This window comes from Tupaia chinensis, unplaced genomic scaffold (genome assembly GCF_000334495.1).
Source record: "Tupaia chinensis unplaced genomic scaffold, TupChi_1.0 Scaffold000477_1, whole genome shotgun sequence".
Lineage (NCBI taxonomy): Eukaryota > Metazoa > Chordata > Mammalia > Scandentia > Tupaiidae > Tupaia > Tupaia belangeri.
The window spans coordinates 3,796,546-3,817,438 of NW_006159986.1; the positions used below are offsets into that span (position 1 = coordinate 3,796,546).

The 20,893-nt window shown below is 51.9% G+C and overlaps 2 protein-coding genes across 2 annotated transcripts in view; one reads left to right on the forward strand and one right to left on the reverse strand.

Annotated features, from left to right (window-relative positions):
• The window catches only part of LOC102481444 (signal transducer and activator of transcription 5A), a 29,371-nt gene extending 17,249 nt beyond the window's left edge, over positions 1 to 12,122 (forward strand). Inside the window, exons 6-16 of the mRNA XM_027774787.1 lie at positions 20 to 258; positions 3,269 to 3,356; positions 3,458 to 3,580; positions 4,453 to 4,545; positions 5,542 to 5,748; positions 7,313 to 7,407; positions 7,502 to 7,632; positions 8,334 to 8,489; positions 9,176 to 9,227; positions 9,493 to 9,597; positions 10,770 to 12,122. Of these exons, the coding sequence (XP_027630588.1) occupies positions 20 to 258; positions 3,269 to 3,356; positions 3,458 to 3,580; positions 4,453 to 4,545; positions 5,542 to 5,748; positions 7,313 to 7,407; positions 7,502 to 7,632; positions 8,334 to 8,489; positions 9,176 to 9,227; positions 9,493 to 9,597; positions 10,770 to 10,929 (1,449 nt within the window). The 3' untranslated portion in view covers positions 10,930 to 12,122. The remainder of the gene's footprint in view (positions 1 to 19; positions 259 to 3,268; positions 3,357 to 3,457; positions 3,581 to 4,452; positions 4,546 to 5,541; positions 5,749 to 7,312; positions 7,408 to 7,501; positions 7,633 to 8,333; positions 8,490 to 9,175; positions 9,228 to 9,492; positions 9,598 to 10,769) is intronic.
• A 2,851-nt stretch (positions 12,123 to 14,973) lies between these two features.
• The window catches only part of STAT3 (signal transducer and activator of transcription 3), a gene marked incomplete in the record, with an annotated part of 70,875 nt that continues 64,955 nt past the window's right edge, over positions 14,974 to 20,893 (reverse strand). The window contains 5 exon segments of the mRNA XM_027774778.1: positions 14,974 to 15,569; positions 16,176 to 16,288; positions 16,570 to 16,612; positions 19,930 to 20,139; positions 20,832 to 20,893. Of these exon segments, the coding sequence (XP_027630579.1) occupies positions 15,514 to 15,569; positions 16,176 to 16,288; positions 16,570 to 16,612; positions 19,930 to 20,139; positions 20,832 to 20,893 (484 nt within the window).

The window sequence follows — 20,893 nt, forward strand, 5'->3', positions numbered from 1 at the left end:
ACCCTCACCCCGCACAGAGCCCGAGTGCCCTCCCCTGGCCCCGTCTCAGTGTCCGCCTGGTCCTTGCGTCCCCTGCAGCACATTCATCATCGAGAAGCAGCCCCCTCAGGTCCTGAAGACCCAGACCAAGTTCGCAGCCACCGTGCGCCTGCTGGTGGGCGGGAAGCTGAACGTGCACATGAACCCCCCGCAGGTGAAGGCGACCATCATCAGCGAGCAGCAGGCCAAGGCTCTGCTCAAGAACGAGAACACACGCAAGTAAGCGCCACTCTCTCCCAGCCGGCCCCTCCCCAGGCTCAGGCTCAGGGCTGCTTCTGTTCCACAGTTGGGGTCTCCTCCCCTTTTGTCGTGCATCCTGGCATACAGACATGTCCATGTCGCCCTAGTTCAGTCTGTCTGTTCCAGTGTATGCTGTGTTTTTCCTGCTCCAAGGCCCTCCCCAGGCTCTGCCTTTGCCTGCCACATCGTGGTAAACTGCCCGGCACACTGTGGTGTTCCAGTGCCTGTGCCAAGCAGCAGGACTCAGCCGTGGCCTGGACAAGACTTGGCTTCTTCCCCCACGAGCCTCTGTCACCTGCTATGCCATGTCTGGGGCACTGTGGAAGAGGATCATGGTGTGGGCCATCAGGAAATGACAGTCTCGTGCTGCCAGCTGGACAGGAGGTGGCTCATGATGGGGGCAGAGAGGGAAGCCCTTTTCATGCTGGGCAAGCATGTGCTGTGTCCCGCAGGAAACGTGGAGAAGAAGCAGGTGTGGCTGCAGGACCCAGGGGTGGGGTCCGGGGCAGGACAGGCCACCCCCAATGCGTGTGATGGATGGATGAGTGAGTAAGTGAATGAGTGATGTGGGACACTTGGTCCCATCCTTTGTCATCCAATTTTAAAAAGTTACTGAGTGGGACCAACAGATGGCGTAATAGTTACATTGCTGGACTCTCACATGACTGACTATGGTTTGAGTCCTGAACCCAGAGGCTTGAAACTCAGGCTGGGGGTGTGTGCATGTATGCCCAAAATCCCAAGATGAGAATGGAGAAGGAACTGTGGTGTGGCCATCTCCCACCTCCCGGGGAGAGGGGGCTGATTTGTTGATTTCTGTCTGTCTCTCTCTGGCAAGTACACATGGTCTACAGGAAAAAATCTCTCTAAAAAAGAGAAAGAAAAAGTTACCGAATGCCACCATGTGATCTGAGGGTAGGATGATGATGGCAGTGAACCAGGTTCTTACTGTCTTGGAGCTTACAGTTTAGCTGCAGAGCAAGTATACACTTTAAGACTAAGGCATGTGGGACTGGCAGGTGGTATGGTGCCTAGAGCACTGGACTCCCATATGGCCAACCGTGGTTTGAGTCCCGGACCTGGCAGCTTGCTTTCTCACTTTCCCGCTCTTTCTTTCTCTCACTCTGTCTCTCTCTGATCAAATTTAAATAAATAAAGTGAAATGAAATCATTCTTTTTTTTAAAAAAATGAAGGGACCAGCAGTTAGCGTAATGGCTATGTCACTAGACTCCCGTTTAGTCGACCATGCTTCAAGTCCCAGACCTGGTGGCTTAAGCTCTTGCCGGGCGCGTGTGCGTGCATGCCCAAGATCCCAAGAAGAGAATGGAGGAGAAGGGATTGTGGCATGGCCATACCCCTTGGGGGTTGATTTCTCGCTTTCTGTCTCTCTGTCTCTCTCTATCTTTCTGGTGAACACACGTGCCCTATAGCAAAAACCTCTGCAAAAAAAAAGAAGGCAGTATTTGGAGCCAGGTGGTGGTGCCATGGTGAAGCAGCCGTGCCTCTATGGGAAAGACCCTAAGTTGCATTCTGGGGCCTCCCTGAACACACATGCCCACAATCCAGGCTGGCTGAGACTGGGGTTGGATCACGGTGTGGATCCACTGGGAGTGCTGTCTCTCTGTCTCTCTCATGGAAGAAATAAGTAAACTTTAAAGCAAACAAACAAAAATAGGGCACTGTCAAAAAGTGATAGAGGGGCCAGCCCATAGCATAGAGGTCAAAGCAACTGGATCCCAAATGGCCAACTCTGTAGTTCAAATCCCAAACCCAGCAGCTTGAAAAACATGCCAGGCATCTGTACATGCGTACCCAAAATTCCAAGAGGAGAATGGAGACAGGATTACAATGTGGCCCTTCCCTCTGGGAGGTGATTTCTCATTTTCCTTTTTTCTCTCTCTCTCTTTCTCCTTTCTCTCTCTGTTTCTCTCTGGTGAGCACATGTGCCTATGACAAAACTAGGGGGGAAAAAAGGTGGGGGCAAGCTGGTGGCATGGGGGTAAGGCACTGGACTCCCACATGGCCAACCGTGGTTCAAGTCCCATACCTGGCAGCTTGTTTTTTACTTTCCTTCTCTCTCTCTCTCTGTCTTTCTCTGGTGAACGCATACACCCTATAGCATGTGCCCTATTTAATAATAATAATTAAATAAATAATTCTTTTTAAAAAAGTGATAGAGTCTAGAAAAAATTAAAGCAGAGTGATATAGCATCTGCGTGTGTGTTCAGGGGCAGCGCTGGGAGGAGCCTGGCAGGGTGAACAAGGTCAGGTAGGTAGGTGGTCGAGGAACATCTTTCTGAGGAGCTATGTGAGTTGAGAACTAAATGAGGAGGTCATGAATGTGGGGCGACAGGAACAAGTGCAAATGTCCCGGGGTGAGCATGGCCTGTTCAACAGACAGCCAAGGCCAGCATGCCTCCTGAGCTAGGGGAAGGGAACCCACTGAGGCCAGAGAGGTGGGTGGGGGTCGTTCTGGGGATCCATGTTGTCCGTCATCATGGTTTTTATATTAGGAATACTTGGAGCTACCAAAGGACCCCAAGGTCCCCTACATCAATCTTGATGCCCAGGGAATGTCTAAACTAAAGATGGAGATCCAGGGGGCCAGTAGGTGGCCTAGTGGTTAAAGCACTGGACTCCCAAATTGCCAACTGGTTCAATTCCCAGGCTTGGTGGCTCGTTTTTTCACTTTTTTTCTGTCTCTCTCTCTGGTGAGCGCACATGCCCTATAGCAAATTTTTTTTTAATTAAATTAAGTTAAATAAATAATTCTTTAAAAAAAATAAAAGATCGGGAGCCAGCCCTCATCCAGAGACCTTGCGCTGGGTACTGTCAGGTTGATGGAGAAGACAGTAACTCAGGGAGACATCGAAGAACACTCCTATGGGGTGGGCGGCCAGCAGGCCTGACCAGGGTGGAGACCCCAGCTGGAGATGTGGACACGACCAATCCCCCAGCCCAGGGCCACGTGTCCCCTCCTCCCTGCAGTGAGTGCAGTGGCGAGATCCTGAACAACTGCTGCGTCATGGAGTATCACCAGGCCACGGGCACCCTCAGCGCCCACTTCAGGAACATGGTGAGGACAGGGCCTGGCCTTTGAGGGGAAGGTCTGCCATGCGCTGAGTTCTCGTAACCAGCTGCTGCCTCACGGTCCCTCACTCACCTCTTACCTTGCAGTCACTGAAGAGGATCAAGCGTGCTGACCGGCGGGGCGCGGAGTCTGTGACGGAGGAGAAGTTCACGGTCCTGTTTGAGTCTCAGTTCAGTGTTGGCAGCAATGAGCTTGTATTCCAGGTGAAGGTGAGGCTGCTGGCTCCCCCGTCCTGCAGGTCACTCCGAGAGGTGGAGGGACCTACCCGAGGCCCCCTGGCTGCTTAGGGAAAACCAGGGAGCTCTGAATCCTCATGGTGTTCTCAGACACTTACCCTAGGAGATGCCAATAGGAAGTGTACTTGGGCTGGTCCCAGAGGAAGCCAGATCCCACATGGCTGACCAGGGTTTTGGTCCCAGCTCTGGCACCTTGAAAAACACCCTGGGCGCTTGTGCATGTGTGCCGAGAATCCTGACAAGATAGAGGAATGGAGGAAAGAGGATTGCAGCTGTCTCTACCGCATTGTTGGGTGCTTTCTGTCTTTCCTTCTTTCTTGCAGGGTTCATGAATATGCCCTCTGACATTAAAAAAAAAAAAGTAGAAAAGACAGTGCATTTTAGGGCCAGCCAGTGGTGTGGGCTAAGGTGGCTGGATCCTACATGGTCAGCTGTGCTATTCGAGTCCCAGACCCGGCAGCATGAAACACATGCCAGGGACGTGTGTGTGCGTGCCCAAAATCCCAAAAGGAAGATGGAGGAGAAGGGATTGCAGCATGACTATCCCTCCTGAGGGGTGATTTCTCACTCCCTCTCTCTCTCTCTCTGTCTCTGGTGAGCGAATGTAACCCATAGCAAAACTAAAAATAAAGGAAAGAAGAAAGTGTACTGTCCCTCCACAGGTCCCTGTTTGCTAGGCAATAATCTGGCAGCAGCCCACGCTGTTTTGTTTCTCATGCGCAGGTTGTGTTGGGAGGAGCCTGTGGTTGGAATCAGGGGGTGAGGAATGAGAGTTGGGGTCTTGCCTAAGCAGAGGGCAAAACGGTGGTCATGTCCCCTCAGCTTTCATTCTTCTGACTCCTTAGACCCTGTCCCTACCCGTGGTTGTCATCGTTCACGGCAGCCAGGACCACAATGCTACTGCCACTGTGCTGTGGGACAACGCCTTTGCTGAGCCAGTGAGTGCCTGTGGGAGCTTTGTCTTGGTCCCCAGACCCCAGGACTGTCCTCAGGGTCAGCCCCACCCCTTAGGCCTCAGACCAGAGATGAGGTCTGGGAGAAGGGCAGCTGATGGTGAGTGCCCCAGCCTCCCAGGCACGTCCTCTGGGCTCTGTCTGGGGTCTGGGTTTCTGGACTGAGGTCTCTGAGGTCTTGGGGCACTGGTTCCTGATCTCCGTCCTTAGTCCCCATTCTAGCTCTCTATTCTGCATGCCCACTCCCCCTCCCCTGACTCCTGCCACTCTTTCGGTGAGTTGTCTCTTTTCTGAACTTCTCTCAGTCCCTTCTGTCTCATGGTATCTATACCAAAGACCTTCAAAAAGCTTATGGGAAAATGGAATTAAATGAGTTTTAGGGTCAGCCAGTGGCATGGTGGTTAGGGTGGGTGGATCCCATATGGCTGACTCTGCGGTTCCAGTCCCAGGGAACTAGTGGCTCAAAAGACACATCAGACACATGTGCCTGTGTGACTGAGATTCTGAGAGAACGAGAAGGGATTGTGGTATGGCCCTACCACCTAGGGGGTCATTTTTCACTTTCCCTCGCTCTCTGTTTCTCTTTCTCTCTCCAACGAGCACACGCACCCAACAACAAAACTTAAACAAATAAAACAAAAAACGGTACCAGTTTGATTTTAGTGCAAAAAAAAAAAAGTTGAAATCCACACCCAATGTTAAAAAGTTATTTATTTCATTGCATTTGTTATTATAATGTTTAAATTTGACCAGAGAGAGAGAGAGAAAGAAAAAATGAGAAAGCAAGTTGCCAGGTCCAGGCCTTGAACCTCAGTTAGCCATGTGGGAGTCCAGTTCCCTAACCACCACACCACCTGCCAGCCTCCCAATGTTTTCATAATGTGCATTTCCCATGAGCTTTTCGAAGCCCTCCTGTTTATCTGTATGCAAACATTTCCAACTTCCTCAGTCTGCCTCTCTCTCCCCCTCCCCTCCCTCCAGGGCAGGGTGCCATTTGCCGTGCCTGACAAAGTGCTGTGGCCGCAGCTGTGTGAGGCGCTCAACATGAAATTCAAGGCCGAAGTGCAGAGCAACCGGGGCCTGACCAAGGAGAACCTCGTGTTCCTGGCGCAGAAACTGTTCCATAACAGCAGCAGCCACCTCGAGGACTATAACAACATGTCCGTGTCCTGGTCCCAGTTCAACAGGGTGAGGAGCGGCTCCAGCTGCCCGCCTGGGCCCACCAGTGTCCCATCACTGTCACTCTCCCACACCACACAGACAGGTCACTGCCCTGGTCCAGCAATGCTGTCCTGCTAACGGGACAGATGGGGGCTCACGTATAGTAAGAAATACAGACAGGGCCACAGGGGGATTGTACTTGGCAGTGACAGCAAAGCAGATGTTAGAAAGAGCCCAGAGCTGGGAGTCAGGAACCCTGTGTTCTAGGTCCAGATCAGTGCACGAATTCGCCAGAACCTTCTGTTGTCTGTGCCTCAGTTTCCCTCAGGGTGGGGGTGGGGCCGAAGTAACTTTGGAGATCCCTGCCAGGTGAACAGCTGTTTTTCTTTTTTTTTTTTTAAAAGAATTCATTTGATTTCATTTATTATTATTATTATTATTCAGTTTGATCAGAGAGTGACAGAGAAAGGGAGAGTGAGAAGGCAAGCTACCAGGTCCGGGACTCAAACTGTGTGGGAACCCAGTGCCTCAGCCACCACACTGTCTGCCGGCCTCAGTTTTACTTTTGTTTTGTTTTCTTTTGTTTTGTTTTTCCTGAGCTTTTGCTATAGCGCATGTTTGTTTGCCAGTGACAGAGAAAGAAAGGGAGAAATCACCCCCCGCCCCCAGGATGGCCACACCACAGTCCCTTCTCCATTCTCCTCGTGGGATGCTTTCCTTCTTTTTAAAGAATTGTTTATTTACTTTTACTTATTATTATTATTGCTATTATTATTTTAAATTTGACCAGAGAGAGAGAGAGGGAAAGTTAGAAAGCAAGACACCAGGTCTGGGACTTGAACCTCAGTTGAGCATGCAGGAATCCAGCACCTCAACCACCATGCTGCTTGCTGGTTCTTTTTTGTTTTTTCCCCTTAACTTTTGCTATGGGGCACATGTATGCAACAGAGAGAGAGAGAAATCACCTCCCTGGGGGTGGGGGTGGCCACAATGCAATCCTTTCTCCGTTTTTCTCTTGAGAGTTTTGGGCATGCATATGCACATGCACAGCATGTTTTTCAAGTCGCTGGGAGCTGTGCAGTGGGTCATGAGGGATCCAGCCACTTTAACCACCATGCTGCTGGCTGGCCCTGGGCAATTCTGTATGCCTCCCATCCATGGGCTTCTCTCGGTGACCCTCGGGCTGGGCCCAGCAGCAGGTGTTCTTTGGTCTTGGAAGTATGGAGGAGGGCTACTCTTTTTTTTATAATTATTTTAAAGATTTATTTATTTATTTATTTCCATTTGTTATTGTTATTTTTTTCTTTATTTGACAAGAGAGAGAGAGAGAAAGGGAAAGTGAGAAAGCAAGCCACCAGGTCCAGGACTTGAACCATTGTTGGCCATGTGGGAATCCAGCGCCCTTATCCACCATACCACCTGCTGGCCCCGAGGAGGGCTACTCTTTGCTTCCCTAGGATCTCAGTGTGAAGGCCAACAGGGGTGGAGAACTGAGAGAAGGCCTGGTCAAGGACTAGGGGGCACTGACTTACTTGGGCCACCTATGACCCAGGGCACCAGCCCTGACTGGGAGTTTCTTGGGGGGCTGCAGGAGAACTTGCCTGGCTGGAATTACACCTTCTGGCAATGGTTCGATGGGGTGATGGAGGTGCTGAAGAAGCATCACAAGCCCCATTGGAATGACGGGTGAGGAATGCGTGCCATGGGGGTGGGAGGCTGGTGGTAAGCCAGGGGACTGTGACTGCTGGCCTAGCAGTGACAGAAATGCTCCTGCACCCAGGGCCATCCTAGGTTTTGTGAACAAGCAACAAGCCCACGACCTGCTCATCAACAAGCCTGATGGGACCTTCCTGCTGCGCTTCAGTGACTCCGAGATTGGGGGCATCACCATTGCCTGGAAGTTCGATTCTCGTGAGTGCCTGTCTTACCCACACTCTAGCCCCAGGAGCCTGCTCCCACTTTCTTGCTCCTGACTCTCCCTCAGATTGCATCCTTGAAAGGTACCCGTTAAGAGGGTGTTGCTTAGAAATGTACTCCAGGGCCAGCAGGTGGCATGGAGGGTAAAGCAGCTGGACTCCCACATGGTCGACTGTGTTCTGAGTCCTAGACCCAGTGGTTTGAAAATCACAGCAAGCATTTTCTGTATTTGTGCCCAAAATCCCGAGAGAATGGAAGAGAAGGAATTATAGCATGGCCATCCCCCCCATGGAGGGTAATTTTTCACTTTTTCTCTCTCTGTCTCTCTCCTCTCTGGCGAGTGTACATGCCCAATGGCAAAAATATAAAAAAAGAAAAAGAAAAGAAATGTACTCCATGTCATTTTGCATTTTGGAGAACCTAAATTCACTGGCTCCTTGGACTCTAGAACCACCAGGCGAGTCCTCGGGCCGTTCCATGGTCTCCCCCTCAGGCTTGTTGGTATCTACTCGCTCGGTTTGCTGGGTCGAATGTTCTCATGCCCTTCTTCCCTGTACTTCCAGGGAGCACGTGGGTGTGGTTGGGGTGGAAGCTTAGTAAGAGCTCGGATTTCCCCTCAAGCCAGCCTTCAGGCCCTACCACATTGGTCCTCCTGCTGGTGGTGGGTTGTAGAAACGGGGTTGTCCTTTTCACAGCGGACCGCAACCTCTGGAACCTGAAGCCCTTCACCACGCGGGATTTCTCCATCCGGTCCCTGGCCGACCGGCTAGGAGACCTGAACTATCTCATCTACGTGTTTCCTGACCGTCCCAAGGACGAGGTCTTCTCCAAATACTACACTCCAGTGCTCGGTGGGTCCTACCCCAGCGTCCTGTGGCCTGATAGCCCACGCTCTGCCCCAGCCCATAGAAATCTCAGCTGAGCAGCGGGGCTTCCCAAGAAAAGGCCAGGGGCCACTTCCCCTGTGCGTTTTGGTCCACGATAGGTTGGGGAGGATCTCAGGGCTCACAAGTGAAGAAAGGGAAAGTGAAACCTGTCCCAGCTCTCTCTGCAATGTGAAAAGCAGAGCAGACTCTCACTTCTGCACCCTGGGAGGAAGAGGCGCAGCTGGGGGGAGGGCTGGGATCATCCAAACCCGCAGATAAAGCTCTGTTCCCATCTTGACCAACTGCTTTCACCACTCTCCACCCTCCAACCTGCCCCTAAGTTGAGTGTAGGGCGTAAAATGGACAGGTTTTTCCTCTCCGGCCTGGGTTTGCTTCTTGTCAATGGTTTCCTTGGCAGGTGTGGGGGCAGGGAACAAGAAAGCAGATGGCTAGAAAGAGAACCAGGAGATGGGATGGGATTGAAGCCTGGTCTCAGTGACCCTCGGGCTGGGCCCAGCAGCAGGTGTTCTTTGGGAGTTCTTGGGAAAGTGCCCCTCCCTGCCAAGGCCCCGAGGTGACGTGGACAGGGGCAGACTGTATGGGAGCTGGGTTCCATCTCATCTGGGAGCCCCCAGAGACTTTGGTTCTCACCACTGTTGTCCCCTTGGCAGCTAAAGCCATTGACGGGTACGTGAAGCCACAGATCAAGCAGGTGGTCCCCGAGTAAGTGTCCAGGGGCTGGCTCTGGCCTCCTACTGCCACGTTGGGTTTTCTTCCCCAATGCTGCCGCCCTTCCATTCCTGGGCCCAGCATTTGATGTCCTGGGAAACCTGGTTCAGCCCTGGGAGGGAAGTGGGTTTGGCCGTGCCCCAGGCTGAATGGCTACTTTGTCCTTCTATACCCTGAAAAATATGCCCCCCAAGCCCCTGCCCAAAGCAGCTGCTGCCCAGGCTCCCTGCAGCTGGGCTCTGCTTCCCTTCCTCTGCAGGTTTGTGAATGCATCCGCGGACGCCGGAGCCAGCGCCACCTACATGGACCAGGCCCCCTCCCCAGCCGTGTGCGCCCCGACTCACTATAACATGTACCCACAGAAGTAGGTTGTGTTCTCCGGGGTCTGCAGGGGAGGACCTGGGGACTTGGCCTCTGGGTAGAGCCCCGAGAGCTGGTGGGCAGAGCAGCCCAGGGCTCCTCCAGGTCTGAGGGCACCAGCTTATAGGCCTAGTTCTGGCCTGGCCCAGGTGTGGGAAGGATGAGATCAGCCAGGAAAACACATAGTTCTTTTTTTTTTTTTTTTAGGATTATTTAATTTTATTCATTTATTTGTTTTAATTTGACCACACACACACACACACACAGAGTGAGAGAGAGGGGAAGTGAGAAAGCAAGCTGCCAGGACTTGAACTGTGTTCAGCCATGTGGGAGTGTCCAACACCTTAACCACCACGCCACCTGCTGGTCCCCATGCATAGTTCATTTTGAAGCTAGACACAGCAGCATCCTGTCCTTACTCTGGCACTGACTAGCTGTGTAGCTTTGGGGAAATTACTGAGCCTCTCATGCTCAGTTTCCTCATCTATAAAACCGAGGCAGGAACACCTACCTCGAAGGACTGGGGTGAGGCTCGAACCAGACAAGGCAGGTAGTTTAACAGTGGAGGCTGTCTTAAGGGCTTGATACAGGGGAGCTGTTAATGGAGTGGTTCTTAGAGTCAGGTGGAAACAAGGAAAATTCCCTTCTGAGCTGTGGGTGACCCAGGCTTGATCTCTGGGTGTCTTGGACGCAGCAGGGTGAAGTGGGACCACCATAGCCTTGTGAGTCACCAAGACCTGATTCCAATTCTGACTCTGACCACCTTGGAGCAAGTTTCCTGCCATGGCAAACTCAGCTACCTCCTCTATAAAATGGTGTAAAGATGGACCTTGCAGGTGGCCTGGAGTAACTGGTTAAAGGCCCAGCTGTGCTCGGGGCACTGTGTGGTCAACCTGCAGTTCCATGGAACAGCATTGCAGATGGGCAGAACTCGTTGGCCCAAGTACCTTGTTTTACAGCTGAGGACCAGGAGAGTGTTCTCTAAGATCATTCTGTGGAGCAGCGAGAGATGCGAGTAGAAGTACAGTATCCCCAAGGAGCCATTGACTCCACTTAGGGTGGAGGAGTGGGGAGCCAGACAGGAGGTCTTGTTCTCCTAAGACCCTGGTTGGATTTGGGAGCAGTTTGGAGCATTGATACACACCGACTCCCCCTGATGTCCCTTCTCTTTACCAGCCCTGACCCTGTGCTTGACCAGGATGGAGAATTTGACCTGGATGAGACCATGGATGTCGCCCGGCATGTGGAAGAACTCTTGCGCCGACCGATCGATGGTCTCGACCCCCGCCTGTCCCCGCCTGCCACTCTTTTCTCTGCCAGAGGCTCCCTCTCATGAATACTGGACTCCTACGCTTCTCTTCGGAAACCATGTTCAATGTGGCTTTGATACGAATAGTGATTTTAGCATCGCTGTGCATACTGATGCCTTTGTGAGCAGCACATGTACCTGCGTGCGTATGCGTGTGTGCGTGTGTGTGTGTGTGTGTGCAGGTGGTGTGCCTGCTCGCCTGCAGTCCTGGGTGTCTCTACAGATCTGCTGTGGAGGAGACCAAGCTGTGTCATTGCAGGTACTCAAGTGCAGGCAGCTTCCTCTGTGTCCTGTATCTGCTCAGCAGCTATTTGAATGAGACATTCAGGAAGGGAAGAGGGCCAGGCAACTCTCTAAGCTAAAGCCTTAGTCCTGAGTTAGAGCTTTGCTGCCCAAGTGTGTGTGTGTGTGTGTGTGTGTGTGTGTGTGTGTGCGTGCGCACGCGCGCAGCACGCATCTGTCCTCATGTACATGTGTTGGTCTAAGTGATTCCCTCAGGAGGAAGGCTGGGGTTCATTTTGAATGAGTATTTTGTACTTTAATGAATGTGGACTTTGGTGAACTCTCCAGAGCGAGTCAGGCCGTAGCCATGTCCTTTTCCCAGCAGAGCTGGGTTATCTGACTCAGGGCAGTCTTGGCAGCTCTGGGTACGTATCTGTGGCCTCCTGTCCCCGAGCAGGGTGTGGGCTTCGGGCCTAGGATGCTGTTGCCACATTCCACCCAAAACCTCCTCCCTCGGCCGGGGACCAGCCTCCTTGCCTTGCCTGTTTGCAACCTTGCTTATGGGGGTGCGGGGGGCAAGAAATGACCAGTCTGAGATGCAGTGAGTGGATGGGGGCCTGGAACTCGCAGGGCTGACCCCCTCCCCACCCGGAAAAAAATAAGCGAGGGACAGGCAGCAGCCAGCCAGCCACCTGCTGCATGCCTGCAGGATCTGCAGTGAGGAAAATGCTGAGCTCACCGGCAGCTGGGAGGCAGGCCTGGAGTAGGCCTCAGACTCTTGCACAACTGCCTGTGGTCTGAGAAGGCCTTGCTTCCAACCTCAGGGCTCCTCCCTCGGAGACCATGGGCCACCAGCCAGCGGCAGCTGCAGGAGGAGGGTCAGGAGGCCCAGGCTTAAATGTCTCTGAGGGCAGATGGGGGTGGGAAGAGGGATTCTTTGTACATAGACCACACATCTGTGTAAACAGTGTTTTTGAATAAAGTATTTTTTTCATAGATGGGCGGCTGCAGCTCCTGGTTTGGGGAGCTGGTGGTGGTCTCCCTGGGTGACGGGGATCACTGGAGCTGGAGTCGGTTCATCCCTCCCCTCCTGTGTGGCTGATACTGCACTTTCCAGCCTGAAGCTACAACCTTGCTTTTTCTGTTTTGAAGGGTGCTGACCACCTGGAACACTGTCAGTGCGTCTTGGAAGGCTGAAGACCTAGGTTAGGGGGCACACATTCCTAAGAAAAGGGGAGAGAAGGGGCAAGGACCAAGAGGAGAGGAGGTCTAGGGACCCAAGTGCTGAGGCCTAGACCTGCCCTTTAGCTGCTGCTATAAGGTGATCTCTGAGGGCCAGTGCCAAGGTGAATGTCAAACTTTCTGGGCAAAGGAGGGCCGCATTAGCCCCACCTCCCCAGGCCTCTCCTGACACCAGCAGGTGGCACCCTCCCACAGCTGGCCTGAGAAAGGAAGGCTAGGGCAGAGAGAACAGAGCTGTCACCCTGCCCCCCTCCCACCCCCACCCCAAAGGCTCTGAGCTGCAGCCAGTCCAGGGGTAATCACCGCAGGGCTGAGACTCAGGGCGGAGACTCGGAACACCTGCTCCCTTGGAGGGGGCAGGGAGCAAGGATCTGCAGCAAGTTTCCTCAGAGCTCAAAGCGAGAAGGGGGGGCAGGCGCTCACAGCTCAGAGACTGCTCCAAGGAGGCGCAGAGGCCCAGAGCGGGGCTGGTGGGGGCTGGCGGCGGCGGAGCGCAGCCGCTGCCTGCCAGTGCGGCCCCAGCGGCCCCCAGCGCACTAATCTGTTCCATCTCTGCAGCGGAAGGCGCACGTATCTCACAGCGCCTAGGCTTACTCGCTCGCTGGTCTCCATGGCACTGGGGCGGTGCGAGCGGAGGGGGTGGGGAGAAGCCAAGTGGGCGCTGCAGTGGCGCGAGTTCCCTGAATTATCACCGCTGACTGCTCAGGGGCCTGGAGCAACCAGCCCGGGAAGTCGGTCCCCAAGGGGTGAACTGAAGAGTGATAATGGAGCCAACTACAGAAGCGAGGAGGCCTGGCGGGTGGGGGGGGATGGGAGTGTCTACACCCCAGTCCCCCTTAGGAAGCTTATCTGCCCCCAGACAGGAGGAAGCAGTTTTGGAGGGGAGGCAGAGGCCTTCCCTGCTCCTCATTCACCCGTCCTGAGACCGGTGACCGGGTGGCTGACCCTTGGTGGGAAGCCGCACCATGGACTTGGGATTGAGGGGCTGGGGCAACCTCAGCCTGGGCCCCTCTCTGAACTGAAGCAGGGAAAGGGAGCCTCCACCGGCCATAGACGGAACCACCACACTATCAGATGGTTCCTATATAACTTTTATTTCTGGAAGTTAGATACAGCAATATACAAAACAAAACCCGCACAATAATATAAATTTTTACACTATGAAGTATACATTGGAATTTGAGTGCAGTGGCCAAGACAGCTACCAACCACTGTCTAGGTAGATTAAGCGTCCCACGGGAACCTGGGCTGGGCTGGGGACAGCATGGGGGTTGAAGAGAAGGCAGACAGGTCCTGCGGACTCCGTTCTTTAAAGAAGGGGCCAGAACAAGCCTCAGCCCCACTCAGAGGCTTTTTTTTTTTTTTTACAATCAGTTAAAACCAGATACACATGCTACCCAGAGCCACAAACTTTACAATACCTGCTCCCAAGAAACCCGAACCCTTGCCTTGTCCCTATGATTTGAACCCAATGTTAAGTCCAAGTCTCTCCTCTAAATACCCGCAGTTTATGAGTCAAGCTTATTGTGTACTAACGAGTGCTACTGGAGAAGGAAGAGCTCCGTCCTGCTAGTGACCATTGCTAGGCAGGAGGACCGGGATGGCACAGAGCGAGCCCTGACCATCTGGAAGGTCTTCACCCCTTAATTCAGACACAAGCTAATATGGGCCTAACCAAGAGAATTCCAAAGAAACTCTGTGATCAGCTGAGGCAAGGTGGTTTTGCATCATTGAATCAGCCACCCTCTAGGTCAGGGGGCCCACTGCTAAGTGTCCCAGATGCACAGCGGGGGGAGCTGACTGGCTGGGGCTGACACGAAGGCCACCAGAGGTGCCGGCACTCTAGCTGTTCTGCCTCACCCAGGGGCCCCTTGGGGAAGGAGACAGTCACAGCCTGGGGAGAAGCAGGTGGTACTCTCACACCAGGACTGACCTCAAGTTTACAATAAGCCTTTGCCCTGTGTGCACCGAGTGAAGTGATTACGGGTGCTGCTGGAGACCACCAAGAAACTGGGGTAAGAACCGTATCCCTGAGCTCGACTAGACACTTTGCTGGGGCCCCACTGTCTAGTCATGTCCAACCTGTGATCCTCCCCTCTTCTTTCATGAGGCCCTGAGCCCAGGACTCCTAACGCAGACAGGACGGGGCCCTTACACACTGGGAGGAGGGTGCCACAGGCAGGGCCAAGGGGACTGGGGGAAAGGAAGCCAGAACCATCCTAGCGCTGATAAGGCACCCGCAGAAACCACCGGGGCTCTGAAACAGAAGCAAGGGAGTGAAGGCTTTCATTGGAAGCCCCCTCTGTCCAGCCCTACCCACTAAAAGGCCATTAAGCACCCTCTGTCCAGCCCTACCCACTAAAAGGCCAATACATGACAAGGAAAATAAAAATCTGTTTATCAAAAATGTCTAAAATATTTTTGGTTCTCCTTAAACTTTCTATTTTGAAACCAAAGAGCAAGGCCCAGCTTCAGATGTCTTTTAAGGGTTTGAGCTGAAGCCCATTTCAGGGTTTATATAAATGATCAGCCCGAAGAAAGCTGAATGCTTAAAGCACCACGGAGGTCATGAACTCGGTTTTCTTAAATACAGAAAATCTACGCTGATACAGTGTTGTTCTGTCCTTTAATCATTATTATATATTTTTTAATTTAAAGAGAAACGAGGGGCTTAGACAGTCCTATCGTCTACTCGGATGTTAGGCAAGGTTAAAAGTGCAACGCCAGGCGTACAGAGCGGCGGGCGGCCTTGGCATCACTTGAAGAACAAGTGGCGGGATGCCGCTGGCACCAGGAGGCACTTGTCTCACAAGCTGCTGAGAAAGGAGGGCAGGGGAACACAAAAACACAAGACACTTCCTTTCCTCCCTCGAGCCACCCCCCCCCCCCCACCTCCGATCATGGTCTCAGAGCGTACAATCTTATTTGCATTGAGATAAAAGCATATCACCCACATTCGTTCATGTCTCTATTTTAAAAAGTGCCCAGATTGCTCAAAGATAGCAGAAGTAGGAGATTAAAAAAAATAATAAATCCGGAACCACAAAGTTAGGAGTCTCGGCTGATCGGGGGGTGGCTGTTTAAGGGGTGGCAGAACGCACGCAGGTGCCTCGGTCACATCTCTCTGCAGCTTCCGCTCTCGGCTCCTCACATGGGAGAGGTAGCGCACTCCGAGGTCAGCTCCATATCGAATGTGAGGGACTCTGCAAGGACAGACAGAGAGCTGGTTTAGTCACCTGACCCCTGCAGCTGGCAGGCACACTCCCAGCCCGTTAGGGGAGAGGGTACAGGCCACCCTTGGCGTCACAGACAGCTGTCCACTCCTGCCCTGAGGCCAATGGAGGGCCAGAGAAGCCAGATTCCCTCTCCCGAGGGCCCTGCTTGCCCTCTGCAAGGGCTCCGTCTTCTCCTGACCCTGCCTCACTCTCAGCTTTCCGGGTTGAAGTAAGTCCAAGCACACGGCATGTGCGATACACCCGGTTCACATGGAGCTGTGCTATGGCTATCAAGAGCCCACAGAACTTCAAAGGTTTAGTATGGAAAAATATCTTTTTTTCCTCCCCTCCCCCCCTAAATGATGAGAGAACAGTATATTGGACTTACTGGGTTAAATAAAATACATTGCTAAAATAAACTTCACCTGTTCCTTTCAACTGTGTGTGCCATGGTTACTAGAGAATGTGCACCCCCACGGGGGGCAATCCGTTTCTGCAAAACTTCCTTCTACCCATCCGGGTGACCAGCTCGTGGGCATCACACTACGGGGATGGCTGTCTCACGGGAACAAGGGTTGTCAACTCAGTACTCACCAAACTGCCCTCCTGCTGAGGGTTCTGCACCTTCACCATTATTTCCAAACTGCATCAATGAATCTAAAGTGCGGGGGGACATCGGCAGGTCAATGGTATTGCTGCAGGTCGTTCTGTAGGAAATGGGGAGCAGCGGGAAGGGAAAGGGCCGGGTTGACAAGACACAATGGAGGAAAAAAAAAGAACAAAACACACACACACAAGCCATCAAACTCTGGTCTCCAACAGAAAAATAAAAGCTCAAGCTTTTTAAACACACAAGGTCACTTTGAGTACTACACATAGCCCAAGGGCTTCCAACCCTTCGCAGGAAAACTCTCACCCCGGGTCTTTTTCCCAAGGATAACTGAGGACATTAGAAATGAAGGCAAAATTGGGAAGGGAAGCCACTTACGGTGTCACGCAGATAAACTTGGTCTTCAGGTATGGGGCGGCACCTGGAAAGAAGAAATCGGGGCTCACGGACTTGACCTCGCCCTGAGCGCAGGGCAGAAGGAAGTCTTACCCTGGCTGATCTCGACTCACTCCAATCTCCTGCAGAGACTGTTTGGAAACCGCCATCTGCCCCTCAGGCTGCCCTCCTTCACCCCCATACTATCTGATGTCCTAGGCACCTCAGCTTCCGAGTTCCGTTCTTTCCACAAAGTTTTCCTGAGCTGCAGAGACTTTTCCACACACCCCTATCTCCCTTGAGCTTAGATTAATGCCAACCCTGTGTTCATTCTCCCCTTAGGTTATGCAAACATTGAACTGCCTCCCCGCGGTCTGAGGATTCTATTCTGGCCTGGTCGTACCTCTTAGATAACCTCTCTGTGTGAGAGAACCAAGCCTCTGTAGTCTTTGCGTGGTGTCCAGTCCAGATACCAATGTCACCAAGTCCTTAAAAGAACATGGAGACTGCTAATGCCTGTGGTTCCAAAAGCGAGGTTTATACCTTCTTTTATCAGCACTAATGTGCCTCTATCACATCTTACCATTCTTTTGGTAGTGTGTGTGCACATGTGTGGCATCTTACACAGGGCCTTTCTATGTTGCAATCCTCCTGTCTCGGCCTCCTGAGTAGCTAGGACTCCAGACATACCCAGTTTTATTTATTTATTTTTTTTAAGAATTATTTTCCTTAACTTTATTTATTTTAACTTAACCAGAGAGGGACAGAGCTAGAGAAAGAGAAAGTAAGAAAGTGAGCTGCCAAGTCTAGGACTCAAACCATGGTCAGCCATGTGGGAGTCCAGCGCCCCCAACAACCACGCCACCTGCTGGCCCTATACCTGGCTTTTTAGGTGTGCTGGAAATCAAACCCAGGCTTTCAATATGGCCTCGGTCAGCCAAGTAATAGTGTCCAGCATATGCAATGGAGTCTGGACCACCTCAATCACACTTTTAGATGACTTCGCAGTTAGATAAATACAAACAAAAAGCAGCTTCTGAGACTAGCAGATGGCACAACGGTTATGTCGCTGGACTCCCATGTAGTTGACTATGGTTCAAGTCCCAGATCTGGCAGCTTGAAACACACCATGCACTTGTGCATGCGTGCCCAAAATCCCAAGAGGAGAATGGAGAAGGGATTGTCATCTGGCCATCCCCCTGGTGGATATCCGAGTCTTGCTTTCGGTCTCTGTCTCTTTGGTAAGCACACATGCCCTATCGCAAAAATATCTTTTAAAAAAAAAGCAGCTTCTGTGTTCAGAGAAGGTATTCAGGGGCACCATGGCCATGTTCACAGGGAGCCCTCAGTGCACACACTCCACATACTCCTTCTCCACAAGGCAGGCAAATCCCTCAGGTAATTAGGTCCTTTCTCAGGATTAGCATCTTGCCCTGATGACTCAGAGCAGAAAAGGTGGCCTCCCAGCCCCCAGGCGGGGGACAGTAATGGAGGATGCAGCCTTGGACTGCGAACTGGGGCCTTAAAAGCAAAATTAGGCTAAACGCCCAACACTTGGACCTAAATGTCCTCTGCAGCAGGAACAAAGAGTAGTGTGACAGGGGCTGATAAGGAGATCTCCCAACTGAAGCACAAGTGGAAAGACAGATAAGTAGCAGACAGGAAGTGAGAGTCAAACTCTTCTGCAGTCTGAGCAAAACTCAGGACCAGAACGAGGAGAAAAGGAACGTCAGTGAGTTCAAATTCCCTCTCCCTCTCCCTCTCAAATTCCCATTCTTCTCACCCCAAGAAATTCTTCAGAGGGGATTCCTGTGTGAAAGACGGAGGTGGGAGGGGAACAGCTGGAGGGTCTATTTGGACAGAAAGGGCTTTAAAAAAAGCAATTGCGGAGGGAAGTCAACCCCAAAGGATCACTTTCAAGGGCCCACCTTGACTCTATGATTAAGAAAAGCTCAATAAAAAACAGAGAATGGCAAATCCAAGGTGTTTCATCAGAATGTAGGCAGAGAACCAGAACCAAGGCAGGAGATGCTGAATGGGAACAGGGCAGAGGGCGCTGCTCCCTGTGCGCCCAGCATGGCCTGGAGGTGGTGGGTGTAACGTCCGACGACTCAGAGAACTTCTCAAGGCACGTGTGCTCCTGCACATCTAAAACAATTTGATTTTTAACAGCTGCACGTTCTAAATGCCCATTTCAGTCCAGCCTCAGTGGCACAGTTGGTGGCACACCGAACTGCAGGTCTAGAGGGCACATGACTGACTGCAGGTTTGGATCCTCAGCCAGGTCAACCTGAAACAGACCAGGCTGTGTGTGCACCTCCCCGGGATCCTGACCAGCTAAAGGCTGGGGAAGGGGAGCAAGCAGTACAAGACCCTGCTGAAGGTGTTTCCCTTCTCTCTCAGGCACACATGTGCTTTACTGTGAATTGAAATAAAAGGGGGGGAAGAAGGTGGCAGAGCAGTAAAGCGCTACGCTCAGCAGGGCTGATCCACATGAGAAGGTTTCAGGTTCTTATCCAGAGACCTCCCTGAGTTCACCTGGCTCCTCGGTGTGCCCATGCCTCAGGCTGACCAAAGCTGGGGATACCTTATGGCATCAAGACCCCGCTAGGGTACTGTTTCTCTCTCTTATTCGTGGGAAAAATAAATGAGTAAACTTGTATCTTCCACCAATTATCTTCCCCCTCAAACATATCACACCCCTATTCTGACATCAACCATGTCCGATGCTACAAACAATGCTTTCCTCCAGAAAACTGTTCTTTAGTCCACCTGACACTGCTCACATGGCTGAGTGAGGGGAAAAGGAGGCACGCTGACTCCAGTTCGAACTTCAGACCTTCCAGCATCAGTTATGTAAGACGCATTTGCGAGTTGGGCACCCTCTTACTAAAAAAACTCTATCCTTGGGGACCAGCAGGTGGCATGGTGGTTAAGGCGATGGACACTCCCACATGACTAACCACGGTTCAAATCCCGGACCTGGTAGCTTGCCTTCTCCCTTTCCCACTCTCTCTCTGTGTCTCTCTCTGGTCAAATTAAAATAAAATAAATGAATAAATAAAGCAATTCTTAAAAAAAAAAAAAAGTATATACATCCTCCCAGCTTTGGGGGGCATGTATATACTAACTTCCCCAGTTAGACTGGGATGCTCGCTGGAGGGCAGGGACTGGTAACTGATTCTTATTTTTTTGCCAAATCCCATTGGCCTCCCCAAAAAGCACTCACTATAAAGTTCTTTCCCACAAGACGGAGTAAAGACCCCCTTGGTTTCTCAAGCACTTCACTGTCCCTCACAGATCGTGCCATTTCCAACTTTTCCCGAAAATTAAATACCAGAAACGTGGAAAATCAACAACTACCTGGGTCAGCCTCGGGGTGCTCCTGGCTCTCCGGCCGACAGTACTTTCCAAATGCCTCCTCCTTAGGAATGTCGGGGTAGAGATAGACCAGCGGCGACACCAGGATGTTGGTGGCATCCATGATCTTATAGCCCATGATGATCTCAGCAAATGACATGTTGTTGAGCTGCTGCTTGGTGTATGGTTCCACCGACTGGATCTGGGTCTTACCTGACACGGGGCATGGGAAGAAGAGTAAGGGACCTATGGCAGGTCACCTCAGAGAATCTACTCAACCTGTGCTTCCTCGATGGGAGAAGACTTACGCCAACCTAGGGCGAGACCCTGAACGTCCTGCCCAGTGTGGCCTGGCACTGTGGGAACGTGCAGACTGGCTTTTAGAGAGGCTGCCCAGGCAGGTCACAGGCAATAGACTTGAATGGAACTGTTTAAATAAAGTATATGAACAGGGTAGGTATGAAAGGGAATGAAGGGGGCCAGCAGGTGGCAAGGTGGTTAAGGCACTGGATGGCCACATGGCTGACCATGGTTTGAATCCTGAACCTGGTGGATTGCTCTCTCACTTTCCATTTCTCTCAGTTTCTCTCTGGTCAAATTAAAAAATAATAATAAATTAAAATAATTATTTGAAAAAAGAAAGGGAATGAAGAAAATTTTAATTGCAAAGTTCTAGACAAACAGCAATGAGTGGAACAAGCAAATAAACTGGCAAACTCATCCTTGAGCAGGAAGAATTCAGAGAAAAGATGTCAACCGTCACCCACATGTGTTTTACATGTCCAAGTGAGGCAGGGGAATCCGAGGCCATCTCTGCCCACTAGGGGGCGGTAAGTGCTTGGAATTAGTAGCAGCTGTGAGGCCCCAGGGCTGCCACCAGGTGGGGCGGTGGAAGCCAAGCTTACCGCTGATGTCCTTCTCCACCCAAGTGAAGGTGACTCCTCCTTCTTTGCTGCTTTCACTGAAT